The 23,346-nt window shown below is 36.8% G+C and overlaps 1 protein-coding gene and 1 non-coding gene across 2 annotated transcripts; both read left to right on the plus strand.

Moving 5' to 3' along the window:
• Positions 1-437: 437 nt before the first annotated feature.
• On the plus strand, positions 438-541 carry LOC148570429 (small nucleolar RNA R71). The gene has a single exon (XR_015908652.1). It is a non-coding gene; the product is annotated as a small nucleolar RNA R71 (small nucleolar RNA).
• Positions 542-6,569: 6,028 nt separating this feature from the next.
• LOC110269446 (uncharacterized) lies at positions 6,570-11,299 on the plus strand. The gene is made up of 3 exons (XM_088507039.1): positions 6,570-6,598; positions 10,470-11,170; positions 11,265-11,299. Exons 1-3 carry the CDS (start codon positions 6,570-6,572, stop codon positions 11,297-11,299), a joined length of 765 nt encoding a protein of 254 aa, XP_088363165.1.
• The last annotated feature ends 12,047 nt before the right edge of the window (positions 11,300-23,346 follow it).

A 23,346-nucleotide genomic window follows, 5' to 3' on the forward strand; every position in this document is an offset into this window, starting at 1 on the left:
GATGATTTCTCCATGTTGAGTTATAGGTGTTTCCATAAGGTTCACCTAAGTAATTTACCTCTGCTATTGCAGGGTTCTCAGGATCATAGGCTTCTTCTTCAGAAGATGCCTCTTGAGTACTGTTGGATGCAGCTTGCATTCCATTCAGACTCTGAGAAATCATATTGACTTGCTGAGTCAATATTTTATTCTGAGCCAATATGGCATTCAGAGTATCAACCTCAAGAACTTCCTTCTTCATAGGCGTCCCATTACTCACAGGATTCCTTTCAGAAGTGTACATGAACTGGTTATTAGCAACCATGTCAATGAGTTCTTGAGCTTCTGCAGGCGTTTTCTTTAGGTGAATGGATCCACCTGCAGAGGTATCCAATGACATCTTTGATAACTCAGATAAACCATCATAGAATATATCCAGGATAGTCCATTCTGAGAGCATGTCAGAAGGACACTTTTTGGTCAACTGTTTGTATCTTTCCCAAGCTTCATAGAGGGATTCACCTTCTTTCTGTCTGAAGGTTTGAACATTAGCTCTAAGCTTGCTCAGCTTTTGAGGAGGAAAGTACTTGGCTAAGAAAGCCGTGACCAGCTTATCCCAAGAGTTCAGGCTGTCTTTAGGTTGAGAGTCCAACCATAATCTAGCTCTGTCTCTTACAGCAAAAGGGAAAAGCATGAGCCTGTAGACTTCAGGATCTACTCCATTAGTCTTAACAGTATCACATATCTGCAAAAATTCAGTTAAGAACTGAAAAGGATCTTCAGATGGAAGTCCATGAAACTTGCAGTTCTGCTGCATCAGAGAAACTAATTGAGGTTTCAGCTCAAAGTTGTTTGCTCCAATGGCAGGAATGGAGATGCTTCTTCCATGTAAATTGGAATTAGGTGCAGTAAAGTCACCAAGCATCTTCCTTACATTATTATTATTTTCGGCTGCCATCTTCTCTTCCTGTTCGAAAATTTCTAAAAGGTTATCTCTGGATTGTTGTATTTTAGCTTCTCTTAATTTTCTCTTCAGAGTCCTTTCAGGTTCTGGATCTGCTTCCACACGAATGTTCTTATCCTTGCTCCTGCTCATATGACAAAGAAGAAGGCACAGAAAAATAATAATAATAGAGATCCTTTATACCACAGTATAGGGATCCCTTTGTGAGTGGAAGAAAAGAGGGGGAGACAAAGAATGTGATGTAAAGGAAGAAGCACAACTGTACGAATGGAAGAGATGTGAGATGAGATGTTAGGATATGAATGAATAAATAGAATAGGATGGGGGAGGTATAATTTTCGAAAATTATTTTGAAAAAGAGTTAGTGATTTTTGAAAATGGTTTTTGAAAAATGTTAGTAGTTTTCGAAAATTTTTGAAATAAAAAATAAAAAATAAAAATAATTAGTTAATTAAAAAGAAATTTTTGAAAAAGTGGGGAGATATTTTCGAAAATTAGAGAGAGAGAGAGTTAGTTAGGTAGTTTTGAAAAAGTTAAGAAACAAACAAAAAGTTAGTTAGTTAGTTGAAACAAATTTTGAAAAGATAAGAAGTTAGGAAGTTTGAAAAGATATTTTGAAAAGATATTTTTGAAAAAGATAAGATAAGAAGATATTTTAGAAACTAATTTTAAAAAAGATTTGATTTTTAAAATCTCAATTAATGACTTGATTCATAAGAAATCACAAGATATGATTCTAGAACTTAAAGTTTGAATCTTTCTTAACAAGCAAGTAACAAACTTCAAATTTTTGAATCAAAATATTAATTGATTATGTTATTTTCGAAAATTAGATATAAAAATAAGAAAAAGATTTTTGAAAAATATTTTAGGAATTTTCGAAAATAACTAAGAATTTTGAAAAAGATTTGATTTTTGAAAAAGATTTTGAAAAAGATAAGATTTTCAAATTGAAAATTTGATTTGACTCATGAGAAACAATTTGATTTTAAAAATTTTTGAAAAAGTCAATCCAAATTTTCGAATTTGATGAGAGAAAGAGGGAAAGATATTTTTTTTTTATTTTTGAATTTTTATGATGCAAGAGAAAAACACTAAAAAGATGCAATGCATGAAATTTTTAGATCAAAACAATGAATGCATGCAAGAATGCTATGAATGTCAAGATGAACACCAAGAACACTATGAATGTCATGATGAACTTCAAGAATATATTTTTGAAAAATTTTTAATGCAAAGAAAACATGCAAGACACCAAACTTAGAATTCTTTAATGCCTAGACACCAAGAATTCAAGAATGCATATGAAAAACACTAAAAGACACAAAACAAAAAATCATCAAGATCAAACAAGAAGACTTACCAAGAACAACTTGAAGATCATGAAGAACACTATGAATGCATGATATTTTCGAAAAATGCAAGTGACACCAAACTTATAATGTGACTCAAGACTCAAACAAGAAGCAGAAAATATTTTTGATTTTTATGATTTTCTAATTTTTTTGGATTTTTATTTTATATTTTTCGAAAATTATATGAAAAAGAAAAATAAGGATTCCAAAATTTTTAATATGAATTCCAGGAATCTTGCATTCTTAGTCTAAAGCTTTAGTCCAGGAATTAGACATGGCTCACTAGCCAGCCAAGCTTTCAATGAAAGCTCCAGTCCAAAACACTAGACATGGCCAATGGCCAGCCAAGCCTTAGCCTTTAACACGAGAGTATATTGCTCTTTGATAACAAATTGCAAGCCTCAGTCCAAAAGAATTTAGACATGACTTTACAGCCAGCCAGGCTTCACATGCTTCATGAAACACTAGAATTCATTCTTAAAAATTTTGAATAAATTTTTGAAAACAATTTTTTTTTCGAAAACAAAAGAGAAATTTTTTTTTGAAAATATTTTTGAAAGATTTTTGAAAAGAAAACGAAAAGAAAGTTATCCAATCTGAGCAACAAGATGAACCGTCAGTTGTCCAAACACAAACAATCCCCGGCAACGGCGCCAAAAACTTGGTGCACGAAATTGTGATGTCCAGGCTCGAACAATCCCTGGTAATGGCTCCAAAGCTTGGTGCTTTGATCTCAATACATAATTGTCACAACTTCGATACAACTAACCAGCAAGTGCACTGGGTCGTCCAAGTAATACCTTACGTGAGTAAGGGTCGAATCCCACGGAGATTGTTGGTATGAAGCAAGCTATGGTCACCTTGTAAATCTCAGTCAGGCAGATATGAAGTGATAATGGTGTTTTCGAATTTAATATAATAAAATAGGGATAGAAATACTTATGTAATTCATTGGTAGGAATTTCAGATAAGCGAATGGAGATGCTTTTCGTTCCTCTGAACCTCTGCTTTCCTGCTATCTTCATCCAATCTGTCTTACTCCTTTCCATGGCTGGTTGTATGCAAGGGCATCACCGTTGTCAGTGGCTACATCCCCTCCTCTCAGTGAATAATATGCTCACGCACCCTGTCACGGCACGGCTATTCATCTGTCGGTTCTTGATCATGCTGGAATAGGATTCACCCTCCTTTTGCGTCTGTCACTAACGCCCAACAATCGCGAGTTTGAAGCTCGTCACAGTCATTCGATCATTGAATCCTACTCAGAATACCACAGACAAGGTTTAGACCTTCCGGATTCTCTTGAATGCCGCCATCATTCTAGCTTACACCACGAATATTCTGGTTAGGAGATCTAAGAGATACTCATTCTAGCTTATTTCATGTAGAACAGAAGTGTTTGTCAGGCACGCGTTCATAAGGGAGAAGGATGATGAGCGTCACACATAATCATCACCTTCATCACGTTCTTGGGTGCGAATGGATATCTTAGAAGAGAAATAAGAAGAATTGAATAGAAAACAGTAGTACTTTGCATTAATCTTTGAGGAACAGCAGAGCTCCACACCTTAATCTATGGAGTGTAGAAACTCTACTGTTGAAAATACATAAGTGAAGGTCCAGGCATGGCCGGGATGGCCAGCCCCCTAAGCGAGATCAATAGTCTCCTAAGATGAACAATGGAATAAAACTGAGACCAAAGATTGTCAAAAAGACTAGTAAAGGGTCCTATTTATAATAAACTAGCTACTAGGGTTTACATGAGTAAGTAATTGATGCATAAATCCACTTCCTGGGCCCACTTGGTGTATGTTTGGGCTGAGCTGAAGTGTAGCACGTGCAGAGGCCATTTGTGGAGTTGAACGCCAGTTTCTGTGCTAGTTTGGGCGTTCAACTCTGGTTTTGGATCCTTTTCTGGCGCTGGACGCCAGATTTGGGCAGAAGGCTGGCGTTGAACGCCAGTTTACGTCGTCAATTCTTGGCCAAAGTATGGACTATTATATATTGCTGGAAAGTCCTGGATGTCTACTTTCCAACGCAATTTGAAGCGCTCCATTTCGAATTCTGTAGCTCCAGAAAATCCACTTTGAGTGCAGGGAGGTCAGAATCCAACAGCATCAGCAGTCCTTTTTCAACCTCTGAATCTGATTTCTGCTCAAGTCCCTCAATTTCAGCCAGAAAATACCTGAAATCACAGAAAAACACACAAACTCATAGTAAAGTCCAGAAATGTGAATTTAACATAAAAACTAATGAAAACATCCCTAAAAGTAGCTGAATCCTACTAAAAACATACTAAAAACAATGTCAAAAAGCGTATAAATTATCCGCTCATCACTCCTCAGCACCGCCGCCGTCCTAAGCTCCTCAACGTAGTTGCTTCCTTCCTCTTCCCTATTTTGCAAAACCCAGAAAGCTCAGCACAATTCATAACCCTAGCCCCTCATTGCCACCACCGTCCCAAGTTTCTCGGTGCTGCCGCCGTCCCAAGCTCCTCAGCGCCGCCGCCGTCCCAAGCTCCTCAGTGCGGTCGCTTCTTCCTCTTCCATGTTTTGCAAAACTTAGAAAGCTCATCACATCGTATTCATCTTCGGCGTCTCCATCGGTGTCTCAGTTCTCGGTGCTGCTTGGTATGCCGTTTCCCTTTTCCGTTTTATATTTTCTTAATTTATTTTCCATAACCATATGGTATGTTTTTTTCTAGGGTTTATTCCTTTTCCGTCTTCAATTTTAAGGTTTATGGGGTTTTGCATTGCAAAAACTTTGAATTCATGCTCAATGAAATTTTGGTATTATAGTCACTAATATTGTTGATAATTTCTGTTAATGGTTGGAATTTTTTTAACATTTATTTAATTTTTAGTAAACCATATTGAGTCTTCTGTCAAATTGTGTATTATAATATTCTGGCAACTAGAGTGCTTAATGAAGTGTTAAATCAATAAGGTGGTTTATGTGTATTTGAATAAGGTTATTCTTCAATCGAATGTATATTAGTGTGCCAAATGTTGATTAATTTTGAGATATGAATTTGGCTGTATATAAAAGTGAATTGCAAAACCTTGTTTGAAGGGAGTAGTTTCTGAGCCATTGAATTATGTGGATCAATGTTTGTGATAGTGAATTGGGTGATGTATGATGACCCTTTGGCCCTTTTCAAAAGAGTTTTTTTATGTGTGGTTTGAATTGAATGCATGGCTGCTTCATTTTTTCTTTGACTGTTCTATGTTGCCTTATAGTACTCTCTATAGCAGCATGACAATGGGGGCCACTTTGATTTTTTGGATATGGTGTAGCTGTTGCCTGCTAATATTTCCAAGTTTATCAACTATTTAATGAATGCTTATCGGAGATCTTTATTTCAGGTCGGCTGCTGCTCCTTTGTGATTGTTTGCTTTTTCTGAGGATAGCTTCATTAGTTACAGCACTTAGTGGTTTGTATTCATTGCAAGTGCACATTGATATACTATTTGATGTTGGAAATGGAGAGAGACTGGCCTTGCACTTATCTCTTATTTCAGTATATCTGGTAAGTGTTTCATTCTAAGCTTTTAAAATCTCCCACGCTTGCTTTCACAAAATAATGCAGAACATTGTCTGGCACCAAAGTTTGTTATAGGAACTCTTCTAGTTTTGCCTATCTTTTGCATTCAGTCCCTTTATTAAGAGATAGAGATATAGAGATCGGACTTTATTTATTTAAAAAAAAATAGAAATTTAGAATAATGTGAAAACAAGATTCAATAGAGTATCTTTAAAGCTAAAAACGGTAACTATAATCTACCCCTTTTTAACTTTAACCTTTACTTTGGCATTACAACTTCAAACTTTTCAAGATAATGACCGTAGTCATAATGTGCACGTTAGTTGAGTGAACCATTAAAATACCATTTGACATGGATTACTAATATTGATTTATTAATTTTTTTAAAATCATTTCCTTAATTTATGAGTTCAAGTAGAATTGCGTAGTTGTTTCTAACCAAAAGTAGTGTTGTACATATTTCAAGGCAACTCAATGTGCATTTGATAGTTCCTTTTATACTCAATGTGCCTATTTTAGATGCGAACCCATGTTAATACAAAAAGTTAACTTAATAATTGCAAAAAAAATGTACATTAATATAGGAACTTAAAATTGGGCATTATTTGGTATTCCCTTTCTGAACTTAATTATTTTGACTTTGTTTTGTGTACATGATAATTTTTTCGTACTGGTAAAAACAACAGAAGTTGAGTAGTTGCTGTGGCATCGTTTATAACAACTTCATATGGCATCTCAAAATAAAGGAATTAAGCAGTAAGTTTATCTCGTAATTGCCATATATAATAATTTGATAGCACATTTAACTAGGGTAGTAAGCGAATATATGGTAGCTAGATTGTCACTATAATTGACCTATTAGATCATGTTTAGTAAGTTCAGATATTTGCATTCTTAGGTTTAATCATGTTTTGTCAAAGGATTGGATGGATTTACCAAGATTTGAGAACGAGTACATAGTTGGTGTAAATAATTTTTTAAAGTTTGCCTTCGTAATTGGAAAACCGGTTAGAAAAGAAATCCAATGTCCGTGTGCAAAGTGTGGAAACACTTATTGGCGTGAACGAGAAGACGTATATGAGCATCTTATTTGCTATGAGTTTGTCGAAGGTTATAAACGATGGACTAATCATGGGGAATCAGCAATCCCAACAGTTGTAAATAGTGACATGGATGATCGAGGGGGCATTGATGATATTGACGGGTTGCTACGTGATGCATTCGGAAATATGACAAATCTTGAAGAGGGGAACAATGGGTTGAATGAAGATGCGAAGAGATTTTATAAGCTGGTAGATGAAGCAGGTCTAAAATTATATCCAAATTGTACCACTGGATTTTCGAGACTATCGTTTATCATTCGTCTTTACCACTTGAAGTGTCTGCATGGTTGGAGTAACACATCTTTTACCTCCCTCTTGGAGTTATTGAAAGAAGCTATACCTGATTTGAACATTCTCACTTCTTTTAATAAAGCTAAGAATATGGTTAAAGACTTGGGTCTTGACTATGAAAAGATTAATGCATGTCCTAATGACTGCATGCTGTATCGGAATAAGTACATAAATGACTCAGTTTGCCATATCTGTGGAGAGTCTCGATATAATCAGACTCCTGCTATGGATGGCAATGAAGATGACTTTGCGCTTCCGAATAAAGTTCATAAGGTTACTGCAAAAGACTTTAAGATACTTTCCTTTAGTACCAAGGCTTAAAAGGCTTTTTATGTGCCCAAACACTGCAGAGGCGTTGAGGTGGCATGATGAGCAGTGTTTGAAAGACGATTGCATAAGGCACCCTGCTGATGGCCAAGCATGGAAGAACTTGGATACTCGGTACCCAAACTTTTCAAAAGAACTTCGCAACTTGAGGCTTGGTTTGGCAAGTGATGGTTTTAATCCTTTTCGAACTATGAACGTGTCACATAGCACATGGCCAGTTGTCTTAATGGTGTACAATTTCTCCCCTTAGATGTCCATAAAGTTAGAATACTGCATGCTCTCTTTACTCATACCTGGACCTTGTTCACCAGGAAATAATATTGATATTTTTTTGCAACCATTGATCGAAGAGCTGAAGGAGCTATGGGTGTCAGGGGTAGATACATATGATTTTTTTAAGGGAGAAACTTTTCAAATGCATGCTGCACTTCTTTGAACAATAAATGATTTTCCTGCATATATGATGTTGTCCGGTTGGAGTATGAAAGGGAAGCTAGCTTGCGCTTGTTGTAACCATGATACTTCTTTTTGTTACTTGAAACATAGCCAAAAGACAGTTTACATGGACCATAGGAGATTTTTTCCAGTTGATCATGCATGGAGGTCTAACAAGAGATCTTTTAATGGAAAAATAGAATTCAGGGGTCCACCACGAATGTTAACAGGTGAAGAGGTTCTAGATAAGCTAAAGTCAGTAGATAATGCCCTTGGGAAGACGCAAAGCAAAAGTAATGGCCAATGGAAAAAAAGATAAATATTTTTTGAGTTACCATATTGGCAGCATTGTATGCTCAGGCACAACTTTGATGTAATGCATATCGAAAAAAATATAGTCGACAGTATAATTGGTACCTTATTGGATATTCCTGGAAAGACAAAGGATCATGCAAAGGCTCGTTATGATCTTAAGGAGATGGGTATTCGAAAGAATCTTCACCCAATAAATACGAAGGATGGAAAAAGAACTAAACTTGCTAGAGCATGCTTCTCCATGACCAAAGGCGAGAAATCCATTTTTTGCGGTGTCTTAAAGAAGACAAAATTGCCTGATGGAAGTGCTTCAAATATTTCTCGTTGTGTACAACAAGAAGAGATAAAGTTTTACGGTTACAAGACTCATGATGCTCACTTCATGTTGCATTACCTTGCAAATACCAATCAAGAGCATTCTTCCAGATCATGTTACTGTTCCTCTAGTTCGCTTGTGTTCCTTTTTTCATTGGCTATGTCAAAAGGAAATCTCTTTAGAAGAGATTAATGGTTTAGAGTCAGAGATTGTAGAGACTTTGTGCCAGTTGGAGAGGATTTTTCCCCTACCTTTTTTGATATAATGGTTCATTTGCCTATTTATTTAGCTAATGAATTAAGGTTAGGTGGTCCCGTCCAGTTTCGATGGATGTATCCGATTGAGAGATACATGTGCACACTAAAAGGGTATGTACATAATAGAAGTCGTCCAGAAGGATCAATTGCGGAGGGTTATTTGGCTGAAGAGTGTTTAACTTTTTGTTCAAGAAATTTGCATGAGGGAGTGAAAACAAGATTCAATAGAGTATCTCGGAATAATGATGAAGGCACTTCAACCAAAGAGCCTGATTCAAACTTGTTCACAAACAAGGAAAGTCCATTGGGTGGAAAAAAAGGGCAACTAATTATTTTGGACGAGAAGTCACTCCTTCAAGCTAATGCATATGTATTGAACAATTGCATTAACGTGGAGCCTTACATGAGGTAAATTTGCACTTCTCATTAGTTCTGTTCCTTAGACTAATTTTGGTAGTATTACATAATAATATACATCCCTTGTAGAGAACATGGTGAGCAACAAAAGCAAGACAAGCAGAAGCAAAAGTGGAACGTTGTTAAAGATCAGAATGAAGACTTTATAGATTGGTTTACAGGACGTGCCATGAAGGATGATGTTCCTAGTTGGATACGACAGTTGTCTAAGGGTCCAAATAAAGTTGCAAAATCATTTTCTGCTTATGTCGTCAATGGGTACAGATTTCATACTAAGCGGCGAGAAGTGATGCGAAAAATACAAAACAGTGGTGTCACTGTGGTAGCTGAAACTACAAGCTTTGCAAGTGTTAAGGACAAAAAACCAATCAAGGCCAATATAAGATATTATGGTAGAATCATGGATATTATCGAGTTAGACTATTATAGCCAATTTAAAGTTGTGTTATTCAAGTGTGAGTGGTTTATTGCTGAGAAAGATGATTATGGTCTGACATACGTTCATTTCAACAAAAGATGTTACCAAGACGAACCATTTGTGTTGGCAAGCCAAGCACACCAGTGCTTTTATGTGAAAGATCCATATATTCCCCAAAAGCATTATGTGATGAAAACGGTTCCAAGAGACTTGTTTAACATTCGTGTCCAATTACAATTTGACCCTAACATAAGAGAGCCACATGAATCGGCGAATAGTCCGATACCCTTGAGTGATATTGGCGAGGTAGACTTGGTTAGACAGGGTGTGCGACCCACTATTTTTGATGTGACACCGAACAAGATCAAACCTAACCACAAAGAAATAGAGTATGATGATTTTGACAATGAAGCTGAAATTGAGGTAGTACAAAAATTGTCCGTGATGCTTTATTTGTTCATGATGCTTTATATGTGGCTGCCATATGATTTATTTGTACAAAAATTGATATGACAGTAGTGGTCTATAGCCCTCTTAAAATATATGGCTGCCATATAATTTATTTGTCCATCAAGCTTTATTTGTTCATGCTTTATTTGTTCATGAAATCTCAATGTTTGTTTACTTTATTATGTGGCTGTCGTATGATAATGCATATGCCCATTTCTTTATTATTTTTGATGCTTTATTTTTCTCTCTTCATGCAATTTAATTATGTTGATGCTTTATTTGACTTTTTTTAATACAGAATGAATAATGAAGGAAATCCCAAAAGAAAAAGGTTAAGGACCCTATCACAAATAGAGTCACAAAGAAGTCCCTTGAAGATGAGGAGTCCAATAAAAAATTCAGGAAAAATACAATTCACAAGTGCTTATGCATTGCTAAAACAATTTCAAATCAAAAGGGAGCATATTTTAGCTGCATGTGGGGATAGTAGTAAACATGAGACAATGAAAAAAGGCAAGATGCCGAAAAAGAAGTTGACAAGATTTGACGTTGAAGGTCAAAGCAAAATGGCAACCAAGAAGATAACAAACATGAAAAACCGTGAGGATCAAATCAAGATGCCAACAAAGAACTGCAATGAAGAAAATCATCTAGTCAAGATGAAAGCCAATGAAATTGAGGGTCAAAGTGGTAAGAAGCCGTCTAGGAAGAAGGTGCCAATGAAGAAATCAAAGATGGAAGATGATAAAACCAAGATGAATACCAATGACGCTGATGGTCAAAGCAAGAAGCCAACCAATAAGAAGATGCTGATGAAGAAATCGAATGAAGAAGATGCCAACGAAGAAGAACATAAGATTGAGTCTCTTATCCCAGCTATGACTTTGGATGAATTCTTCAAAAAATATGGGATATCGTTGGATGAAAATGATGAAGAATATAAATATGATTATGATGATCACAATCCAAGTGTTGGTGATAGTAGTGATAGTCAACTCGGTAATTCCTTTATCTTTTTTTTCAATAGCAAATAGTGAAAGACATCAACCTAACTCTTGTATTTAGTTGATTACTCTTTTATTTACTTTATTAGTATTCTTGTTAATATTCTCTAGTAATGACATTTAGAAAATTAGTTCAATTTTGGAGTCTTGATATCATCAAAGTAAGTTATTTTCACAACTTTCTTGGCTTTATTAATGGTATCGTGTATTTAACTAACTTTATGTATTTTTACATTACAACATAATGCCAGGGCATTTTGGCCAGTTTCACTGACCTTTTTCTTTACTATTTTAGGATAGTTTCATGCATTTTCTTAGTAAATAAGCAAGTTTTGGGTGAATATACACTTACATCTTGATTCAAGCAAACATTGTGAACTCTACATGATTTCATGAGAATTATGCATGAATTGAATGATAATATGGATGATACATGATCTCATGACTTGAAACAAAGCTTTGATGCACCTCGTTTGTTTGATTTCAGGACAAAGGAAGCAAAGAAGAACCACGTTAGCAGCCACGTTAGCTTCACTAACGTGACCACAAACGTGGAATGGGAGCGAGCTTGCAACGTTAGTGGTAAAGTTACCACCAATAACGCCTTCGAATGCCATCATAACCCACGTTAGTTACAATAACGTGGGAACTAACGTGGAAGAAAGGGGGAGCTCCAACGTTAGTGGTGAAAGTGAACACCACTAACATTCCAAAATGACACACTAAGCCACGTTAAGAGCCACGTTAATCTAATTAACGTGAACTCTAACGTGGAGTAAAGAGGAAGTCGCAAGCGTTAGTGACACTCACCTTTGTCACTAACGCTAGACCAAGCCTAGGTTGCCCATGTTAGTGGTCATGTTAAGATCACTAACGTGAAGGGTAACGTAGAGCAATGAATGATAGAACAACGTTAGTGACACTCACTTTTGTCATTAACGTTGGAGATGGCAAACACACCCACGTTAGTGGTCACGTTAAGATCCTTAACGTGAGGCACTAACGTGGAAAGTAGGGGCATTTTGAAGCGTTAGTGACAAAGGTAAGTGTCACTAACGCTCTCGAGCCTTGGCATGCCCACGTTAAGGGCCACGTTAGTTACACTAACGTGGACCATTAACGTGGAAGAGAGAGACAAAGAGCAACGTTATTGGTAAAAGTGAGTGCCAATAACGCTTGCGAAGGGCTAAGAGGCCGCGTTAGTGGTTACGTTAGTACCACTAACGTTGAAGTTAACGTGGATCAACTAGTTTGAAACGTTAGTGACAAAGTTATCGTCAATGACGCTTTCGAACCCAAGTTTACACTTAATGTTAACGCCACTAACGTCCTAACTAACTTCCCATCATGCCTAACTCACACTTTCTTTGCAAGCAAAGCTGAGCCCACTAAAGACTGCAACTGCTTCAACTAAAGATCAAAGGCCCATATCCAAGACTTGAAGAGCTAACTAGAAGAGCTGAAGAGTAGTATATATAGGGATAGTTTTGAATTGAAAAAAGGGAGATCTGGAACTTGAGAATTACACTCTGTATATTTTACTTTCTCTGCAACTTCTAGTTTAATTTCCAGAATGCACTTTTCATTTTTGATTTCCATTTCCAAAGTTATGAACAACTAAGCCCCTTTTCATTGGGTTAGGGAGCTCTGTTGTAATTTGATGGATCAATTATAGTTTTCATTCTTCTTCTTCTTTCTTTTCTCTTGATTTTACTAGAAAGCTTTCGATCTTAATCCAATTGGTTAGTTGTCTTGGAAAAGAAACTCTCCATAATTAGATCTCCTCTGAGCCTTGGAAAATGGATGAGGAGATCATGCTAGAATTGCTTTCTCATGTTGGACCAAATTGGGGTTTGGATGGATATAGTGACATATAATCCTACCAACACTTTGATTTGGGAATGCATGTGGTATAATCAGTGACCATACTTCATCTCTTCCCATGAGCAATTAAATCAAGGAATTGGGCAATTGTTCAAGCTTAGAGAGATTGGGTTGCCAAGGAATTGGGATCCAATCACTTAAGATTGCCAAAGAGATCAATGAATGCATTGATTGAGGAAGAGATGAGAATGAATTTGATCCAGAGAATGCAACATCTCCTAAGCCCAATGAATCCCCCATTTCTGATCTTACCCATTCTCTTTATTTTCTGCCATTTACTTTTATGCTCATCCTCCCAAATCCCCATTTAAGATTCTGCACTTTACTTTCCGCGATTTACATTTTGCCATTTATTTCTAGCATTTACATTTTCTGTTATTTACTTTCCCGCCATTTAATTTTTTGCAATTCCTCAACTCAATTTCTGCTTAGCTCAACTAGAACATTCCTATAATTAAAGTTGCTTGACCAATCAATTCCTGTGGGATTCGACCTCACTTTATTGTGAGTTTTTACTTGACGACAATTCGGTATACTTGCTGAAGGAAAATTTGTTGAGAGACAAGTTTCCGTGCATCACAACAATATGTAGGTTATTTCTGACAAAAATCGTGAAAATAGATCCAAACAAAAATGGAATCATCGAATGGGTCCAGTTAGTTTTGAATTAGTACACGCTGAATTGGTATTATATTTGTGCTTCGCATTTAAGTATCTTTGCATCTTTCATGTCATCTGTGTTGACTTCGAGTAATCTTGGTGGTTTCTTTGTAGCGTGCAAAAAAAGAGGGTAATGAAGATCCATCATAGTCTGAGATGTTTGTTGTAACTCGTACTAACAAGAAAGGAGAGACTGATTCGGGAACACAAGAGACGATTGTGAGTTGTTTAGTTTCATAGAAATGTACACTAAAAGAAATGTGTAAATCATTTCTTATATTTTCAGCATATGCGCACATGAACTTATTTCAATTTTCCTTCTGTGTAATAGGATCATCTTCAAAATTTGAAGCAAGCTGGATACAGTGATGATGAAGCGCTTCAAACGGTTTTTGGAAAGGAGAGACATGGTAGAGTTCGTTTCTATGGTCAACCAGTCACAAAATCCTCTCTTAAAAAGGATAAGCAAATCCGACAAATGCAACAACAACATGCTGAAGTGGTTTCAACTATGGAGAAAAATAAAAATAACTTAACTTCCAAGTTGGATGGTTTAACGAGATTGATCAAAACGGTGTTGCAACAAGTTAATCCTGGTATTAGTGCAGAACAAGTGCATGTAATGATAGAAGCTGCCCAACAATTTCCGCCTGATGCAAGTAGTACACCAAATGATGCGAGGTGAAGCATTCCTCCTTCACTGGGATCGAACCATGTGTCAAAAGATATGGAAGTAAGTACTGTCAAAATTAGTAGTTAAATTAATAGTGGCTGATTGCTGTTGATGTTAATTTTATTGTTGATTTTATTGGCTAATTGGCTCCATGAGTACGTATTGAATAGAAGGGTAAGAAACTAATTACGAACTAAGATGCATAACCTACCATTGTTTCTCTTCAGAAGGTACAGAAAAATAGATAAAGCAATAATAATACATGAAGGTGAAGGGGTAGCAATCAGCATTGAATTAGTACTCAGTAATATATATTAATCAGCGTTATTATTATTTTAAAATTTACTTTGTCTATTGATTTCACACTCAATCTGGTTTTTCTGTTTTGCTAGTGTTGATTACTTGATTTGTTTGATGGGTTAGAAGCTAATAATAGTATTTCGGTATTACCTTATTTTTTAAGCTTCTATTTTAGTTGTGGTTATTTCTTTGTGCTGGATTTTTTTTCAGTTTTAAGCGACTTCAACAGGGGAGTTGAAGTTCCACTCAAAGATAGATTAAAAACATATAAATATTACCAAATGGATCAAAACCACATGTAAATGCTCCTTTGTTATTTAGTGGTTGAAATTTTCATATTGATTGACTTATTTAACTTGTGCTCTATATTCATTACTCAACTACACTGCATGCATCATCAAAAACATTTTTGTTCTGTTCTAACTTCTTTATTTCTTTTGCTAGCAGGAGGACATGATGTGAAGAAAATATGTTCTATACAAATATAAGATGGGATGGGTCTTATAATAATTTTGGTTATCTAAATGTATTATTTTGATGTGTTCTTTACATTTTGATAAGAGACTTTATCCGATAATACATGTAATGGATAAATTACACCCTATTTTGATTAGTGTTGTAATGGATATCTACTTTTTAATGAAACTTTTATGATTTACATTTATTAAATTTCACATTCTTAGATTTATTTTGTGATTATCATCATTTTGGAATGTGATTATGCTTTAAAAAATATCATAAAATAAAACAGGTTACCATAGATAAGTTATGGCCACGGTTTTAAGGAGAGGTGACCATAGATAAGCTATGGCAACGGTGAAAACAGTGACTATAGATAAGGTTATGGTCACGGTTTTAAGGCGGGGTGACCATAGACGCTATGGTCACGGCAAAAAACCGTGACCATAGATAAGGCTATGGTCACGGTTTAAGGAGGGGTGACCATAGGGGCTATGGTCACGGCTAAAACTGTGACCATAGATAAGGCTATGGTCATGATTTTTAGGTGGAGTGACCATAGAGGCTATGGTCACGGTTTGGTTTTGGGAAGGGGTGACCATAGAGGCTATGGTCACGGTTTTAGGTGGAGTGACCATAGAGGCTATGGTCACGGCCAAAACCGTGACCATAGATAAGGCTATGGTCACGGTTTTGGGAAGGGGTGACTATAGAGGCTATGGTCACGATATTTGGTGGAGTGACCATAGATGCTATGGTCACGATTTTGGGAAGGAGTGACCATAGAGGCTATGGTCACGGTTTTGGGTGGAGTGACCATAGAGGCTATGGTCACGGCCAAAACCATGACCATAGCCTTATCTATGGTCACGGTTTTGGGAAGGGGTGACTATAGAGGCTATGGTCACGGCCAAAACCGTGACCATAGATAGGCTATGGTCATGGTTTTTGGTGGGGTGACCATAGAGGCTATGGTCACGGCCAAAACTGTGACCATAGATAAGGCTATGGTCACGGTTTTGGGAAGGGGTGACCATAGATATGGCTATGGTCACGGTTTTAGGTGGAGTGACCATAGAGGCTATGGTCACATCCAAAATCGTAACCATAGATAAGGCTATGGTCACGGTTTTGGGAAAGGCTGACTATAGAGGCTATGGTCACAGTCAAAACCGTGACCATAGATATGGCTACGGTCACGGTTTTTGGTGGAGTGACCATAGATGCTATGGTCACGGTTTTGGGAAGGGGTGACTATAGAGGCTATAGTCACGGCCAAAATTGTGACCATAGATAGGCTATGGTCACGGTTTTATCACGTGACCATAGATTAAACTATGGTCACGGTAAAAAAATGTGGCATAAAGTGCCAGAATTTGAACATTACAATCGTGACCATAGAAACCGTGACCATAGATAAAAAAACCGTGACCATAGGTCTATGGCCACGAGAGAATAGGCCACGGCAGAAAAACCGTGACCATAGGTCAAAAACCGTGACCATAGACCTATGGTCACCCTTTTCACTAGCTATGGTCACGGTTTTTCACCGTAACCATAGACCTTTTTTTTGAAGTGTTTTAGAATTATTGTGATTGTGTTGGTGTTAATATAGATAAGGCTAGGTAGAGTAGGATTTGGGGTGTATACTGTACAAAGCTATTGGTCAGGATATAATTGTTACAAGAAAGGGTAAATTTGTCTTATATTAGTTTAGAGTTGCTATAGATGATGTATGCTTTGAATTAGAATTTGTAATTAAATTAGTATTTGTCATATTAGATTGGGTTAAGTACTAAAATCATCCCTAAGGTAAGGGACGAAAATCAAATTCGTCCCCGACCTTTTTTCGTTATTAAAATCATCCTCAATGTTCAAAAACGCTTTAAAATCATCCTTTTCAGAATTCTTGGACCAAGATACCCTCATCATCATCATTCTCCTCTTCACCTTCCTCACCCCACTACCTCCACTGCCAGAACAGAAGCCTACGCCCAACGCGAACCCACCACCACCACCAACAGTATCATCATGGTCATCATCACCATCATCAGAACTTTCTCTAAAATCAACCAAAATCAACCAGAAGTCCAAGATGAACAAGAATCCACCACCACCAGCACCATTATCATCATGGTCATCATCATCATCATGATCATCATCAGAAGAATAACAAAACTCAAAACAGAACCCACCACCACCCCCACTATCATCATCAACACCAGAATCCACCACCATCCCCACCTCAGAAAATCATAACTCAGAATAATCAACAAATTCACCTTGAACAATAATCAACAAATTCAGCAACAACAATATTCCAAATTTAAGCCAAATCACAAAAAAATAAATTATAGATATTCCATAACAAATTTCACAAAAAATTCAGAAATTCTACAACAAAAATTCAGTTCACAGAAGAAGCGGGCGATGAGGGATAGGAGGAGGAACAGTGGCGGATCACAAGAAGAAGAAGAAGAAGAAGAAGCGGACGGTGAAGGCGAGGAGGAGGAACAGTGGCGGATCACAGGCGGCAGGGAGGCGGGGCGGCGGTATAGCGGTGCGGCGGTGCGGCTTCCCTTCCCTCCCCCTCCCCCCACCCCCCCTTCTCGCGCCCCACCCCCTTCTTTCTCTCCCCCCGTTTCTCTATATATCCCTTTCTTTCCTTTCTTTTTTATTTATTTTATATTTATTTTATTTTATAATTATATTTATTTTATTTTATAATTTTTTTAGTGAGGGGTAGTTTGGTAATAAAAAAATAAAATTGGTAAAAAGGATGATTTTAAAGCGTTTTTGAACGTTGAGGATGATTTTAATAACGAAAAAAGGTCGGGGACAATTTTGATTTTGACCCAAGACGTTAGGGACGAAAACAATACTTAACCCTATTAGATTAGTTTGTAAATTTAATGGTTGAATGAAATACTTTTTTATGGTTTGAATGTTTGTTTTAATTAGTTATATATGTCATATTCATTGTGAAAAAATTATTATGTGATTTATCCAACTCGTTGTATTAAGACCATTAGGAGCAGCAGGATATGCCTCTTCACAATCACGTCATTCCATACTTGTAGGCTGCGGGGTTGTACTACCTAGTTAGGCTCAACGACCATTGGTTTAAGCTTGACGAGTCCTTGATTAGTCTAATCATTGAGTGATGGCATCTTAAGATGCTTATGTTCCATATGTTGTTCGGTGAGTGCACTATTACGCTGTAGGATGTAAACTACCACCTCAAGCTTCTGATTGATGGTGAACATGTTAATGGGTGTCTCATAGATTTTGAGCAACACATTCTTGGTGAGAGATCAGCATGGGTTTGGTTCTAGAAGCTTTTTGGGGTGCTCCCTCCTGCAGAGTACATTGACAAGTTCACTATCGCCTACACATGGTTTCAGGAGAGATTTGTGGTGTGCTCTCTCGATGCGAGTGAGGATATTGTTAAGGTATATGCTAGAGCATCCATCATGATGTTCTTGTCCTTTCAGCTATTTGGAGACAAGTCCGGGACATAAGTGCACATTAGATGGTTGCCTTATGTAGCTAGGCTTGAGGAATTAGGGAGATACAGTTGGGGTTCATTAGTGACACTTTTGTGGCTGTATCGATGCATGTGTTGAGTAGCCAACCGAAATGTTGTACAGCTTACTGGTCCACTGTAGCTACTCCAATCACGGATATTTTGGCAATTTCCCACTCTGAGGCAGCATGGCTATGATATATTAATGTGGCCTCTTGCATTATTTTTATATATGTGTATATATTAATATTCGTGCAAAAATTGAAGTTTTATATATGTAATTGTAGGTGTCAAGATACAATATAGGTACTTACTAGAGGGATCCTTTAGTTATCAAGACAAAGTTGAGGCTTGATTTGTTGCAGGACACTGATGTGAGTCATAAACTTTATTTTATTATATTAATTAGTTTTTTTTATTACTTTAAACTTATATATGTTTGTGTATTATTTTTTATTTAGTTTGTGTGGATGCCATAAGCTACACTTCAGGTGGCAGAGATTCTGCATCTAGAGATATTAGAAGACAAACATCATATGATGTGAAGGAAAGTGACATTGTTTATATACTTTGCTGTATATGGAGTGGTACCATGTTGATCGGGGTTATACCACAGGTTGGTAGGGTACAACAACAACCTTACAAGGCACTTGACATAGACTTTTTGATGTCGAAGGATGGTAGAGGATGACATCGATGGTATCCTATGGTGCGGAATTTAAAGTCTACAAACTAACTGGTAAGTGCACCGGGTCGTATCAAGTAATACCTCAAGTAAATGAGAGTTGATCCCATGAGGATTGATGGATCAAGCAACAATAATTGAGTGAATTGCTTAGTCAGACAAGCAAAAAATAGTGTTTTGAGAGTTCAATTTCATTCAACAGTAAATTCAGAAAGTTCAGAAAGCAAACAGTAAATTAGGTGTGAAGAATTGAAACAAAGTAAATGGAGAATAAAAAGAGTAAAGGAATAGGAAACAAACTAGAATGATAAAGACTCCAACGGAGGTAGTAAATCTTTTCAATATCCAACTCAAAAGCATAAAACTAGGAATCCTAAAACCTAGAGAGAGGAGAGAGCCTCCCCCTCTAGAAAACTACATCTAAAACCTAAATTGTGAATAATGAGAAGTGTCCCCTCATTCCTCCACTCCCCGGCAACGACGCCATTTTGATGAACAGATTTTTTGCTAGTAAAGAATTTCACAAAACTAATCACATTGCAAGTATAGTTTCTAAACCAACAAAGAATCCTTTCATACAAAAATTTGGTTGTCACTAAAGCAAACCCAATAAAAATAATAACCGAAGTATTTAAACCTCGGGTCGTCTCTCAAGGAATTGCAGAGAAGTGTTCTTGTTATTGGTTATGAGTTTTCTGAGAAATTTTAAGAGTTAGAGAACAGAAAAATAAATGATTGTAAATTAAAGCAATGAAAATTAACAAGAGAATTTATATAATTAAAATAAAAAGCCTTGGCTAGGAGAAGATTAATTGGAAGTTCTATCCTTGTTGGATTTCCCAAGATTAATAGTAATAGGTTGTTGTTTCTACTTAGTTAATCCTTACCGAATAAAGAAAAGTCAAGTAGGGAGCCAACTTCTATTCACAAGTCCTAATCCTCTCCCTTGGGAAGGATTAGCGTTAGTGGCTAGAGAGCTAGCCAACAACTTCCAATTACAATTTAACTCTTGAGTCTTCCAACTCAAGGGTCTCCAAATATTAATCAACTCCAAAGACAAGTTGGGAGCCTACTCCATTGACATGGATGCCAATTTCGCATACATGTAAAGGGAGTAGAAAGAAGACATGATAATTGGACTCAATTGAAAATAATCAAGAAATAATGAAATTAAATAGAAAAATATCTTTGCATTAATTAATTCCAAAATCGAATGTATCCATATAACTCTAAACAAAGTAAATGGGGAATAAAAATAGTAAAGGAATAGGAAACAAACTAGAATGATAAAGATTCCAACGGAGGTAGTAACTCTTTTCAATATCCAACTCAAAAGCATAAAACTAGGAATCCTAAAACCTAGAGAGAGGAGAGAGCCTCTCCCTCTAGAAAACTACATCTAAAACCTAAATTATGAATAATGAGAAGTTTTCCCTCATTCCTCCACTGTGCAGCCTCTAATCTGTATTTTCTGGGCCGAGAACTGGGTCAAAAACAGTCCAGAAATTGTTGGGGGCGAATTATTATACGCTGAATTTTTGCAGATGCACATGTGCACGTCACTTATCTTCAGGGAAACTATGGCAAATTCTATATCATTTCGAAGACCCAGATGTTAGCTTTCCAACGCAACTGGAACCGCCTCATTTGGACCTCTGTAGCTCAAGTTATGGTCAGTTAAGTACGAAGAGGTCAGGCTAGATAGCTGATGAGCGGATATTTTATACGCTTTTTGGGGATAATTTCATATAGTTTAGAGTATGTTTTAGTTAGTTTTTAGTCTATTTCTAGTAGTTTTTAGGAAAAATTCATATTTCTGGACTTTACTATGAGTTGTGTGTTTTTCTGTAATTTCAGGTATTTTTCTGGCTGAAATTGAAGGAGCTGAGCAAAAATCTGATTCAGGCTGAAAAAGGACTGCTGATGCTATTGGATTCTGACCTTCCTGCACTCAAAGTGGATTTTCTGGAGCTACAAAACTCGAAATGGCATGCTTCCAATTGCGTTGGAAAGTAGACATCCAGGGCTTTCCAGCAATATATAATAGTCCATACTTTGCACAAGGATAGACGACGTAAACTGGCGTTCAACGCCAGTTCTCTGCCCAATTCTGGCGTCCAGCGCCAGAAAAGGATCAAAAACTGGAGTTGAACGCCCAAACTGGCATAAAAACTGGCGTTCAACTCCACAAATGGCCTCTACACGAAATCTCAGCCCCAGCACACACCAAGTGGGCCCCGGCACACCAAGTGGGCCCCAGAAGTGGATATCTGCATCATCCATCATAGTCCACTCATATTTTGTAACCCTAGGCTACTAGTTTAGTATTTAAACAACTTTTAGAAACTTATTTTGTATCTCATGACATTTCACATCTAAACTTTGTATTCTCTGACGGCATGAGTCTCTAAACCCCATTGTTGGGGGTGAGGAGCTCTGCTGTGTCTCAATGAATTAATGCAAGTATTTCTGTTTTCCATTCAAACACGCTTGTTCCTATCTAAGATGTTCATTCGCGCTTAACTGTGATAAAGGTGATGATCTGTGACATTCATCACCTTCCTCAACCCACGAACGTGTGCCTGACAACCACCTCCGTTCTATATCCGATTGAATGAGTGTCTCTTAGATTCTTTAATCAGAATCTCCGTGGTATAAGCTAGAACTGATGGCGGCATTCATGAGAATCCGGAAAGTCTAAGCCTTGTCTGTGGCATTCCGAGTAGGATTCAAGGATTGAATGACTGTGACGAGCTTCAAACTCCTGAAGGCTGGGCGTTAGTGACAGATGCAAAAGGATAGTAAATCCTATTCCAACCGGATCGAGAACCAACCGGTGATTAGCCGTGCTGTGACAGAGCGCGTGAGCGTAGTTTTCACTGGAAGGATGGAAGGTAGCCATTGACAACGGTGATCCACCAACACACAGCTTGCCATAGGAGGACGTGCGTGCGTGAATCAGAAGACAGAGGAAAGCAGAGATTCAAAAGACAAAGCATCTCCAAAACTCCAACATATTCTCCATTACTACACAACAAGTAACTTTTAATTTATGCTCTACTGGTTATTCATAATTCAACTGATAAACATAATTGACTTCCTGACTAAGATTTACAAGATAACCATAGATTGCTTCAAACCAACAATCTCTGTGGGATTCGACCCTTACTCACGTAAGGTATTACTTGGACGACCCAGTGCACTTGCTGGTTAGTGGTACGAGTTGTGAAAAGTGTGATTCGCAATTTGTGCTACCAAGTTTTTGGCGCCGTTGCCGGGGATTGTTCGTGTTTGAACAACTGACGGATTATTTTGTTGCTTAGATTAGGAAAAATCTTTCTTTTTTTTTTGGTTTAGAGTCTTTTATTAATTACCCCTTGTTAAAATACTTTAAATTTATAGCTCAGTTATTTAGAACGTGGTGTTTATGTTCATGATAATTGGCTATCATATTTTTTAAAACCTTTTTCAAAAATAATTTTTCTATTAAATCCTGTGCCAAACTTTAAGTTTGGTGTTTTCAAAAATAATCTTTCTTAAAATAAGGTCCCATAACTCATTTGGCTACAACATTAATTTGATTGGGTTAGAATCTTTTATACTCTTTTCAAAACATTCTTTTTCAAAAATTTTTTTTATTAAATCTTGTGCCAAAACTTTAAGTTTGGTGTTTTCTTGTTGATTTCCCTTTGATTTTGGAAAATTTTGTTTGGTTTTCAAAAAAATTTTAAGCTTGGTGTTCTTCCTTCATGTTCTTGTGTTCTTGTGAGTCTTCAAAGTGTTCTTGAGTTTCCTTGTGTCTTGATCTTAAAATTTTTAAGTTTGGTGTTCCTTGGTGTTTTTCCCTCCAAAATTTTCGAAAACAAGGAGCATTAGATCTAAAAATTTTAAATCTTGTACTATCTTATTGTTTTTCTCTCTCCTCACTAAATTCAAAAATATCTTTTTAAAATATCTTTTCTAACTTCATATCTTTTCAAAATT

This window comes from Arachis ipaensis, chromosome B3, assembly GCF_059453495.1.
Source record: "Arachis ipaensis isolate K30076 ecotype BB chromosome B3, ASM5945349v1, whole genome shotgun sequence".
Lineage (NCBI taxonomy): Eukaryota > Viridiplantae > Streptophyta > Magnoliopsida > Fabales > Fabaceae > Arachis > Arachis ipaensis.

Excerpts from the sequence above, each read along its gene's own strand:
- LOC110269446 (XM_088507039.1), top strand. The coding sequence starts at position 6,570 with ATGGCATCTCAAAATAAAGGAATTAAGCA. Across the intron at positions 6,599-10,469 it reads CAAAATAAAGGAATTAAGCA|AATGAATAATGAAGGAAATC; the intron begins GTAAGTTTATCT and ends TTTTTAATACAG. Across the intron at positions 11,171-11,264 it reads TAGTAGTGATAGTCAACTCG|TATTCTTGTTAATATTCTCT; the intron begins GTAATTCCTTTA and ends TTACTTTATTAG.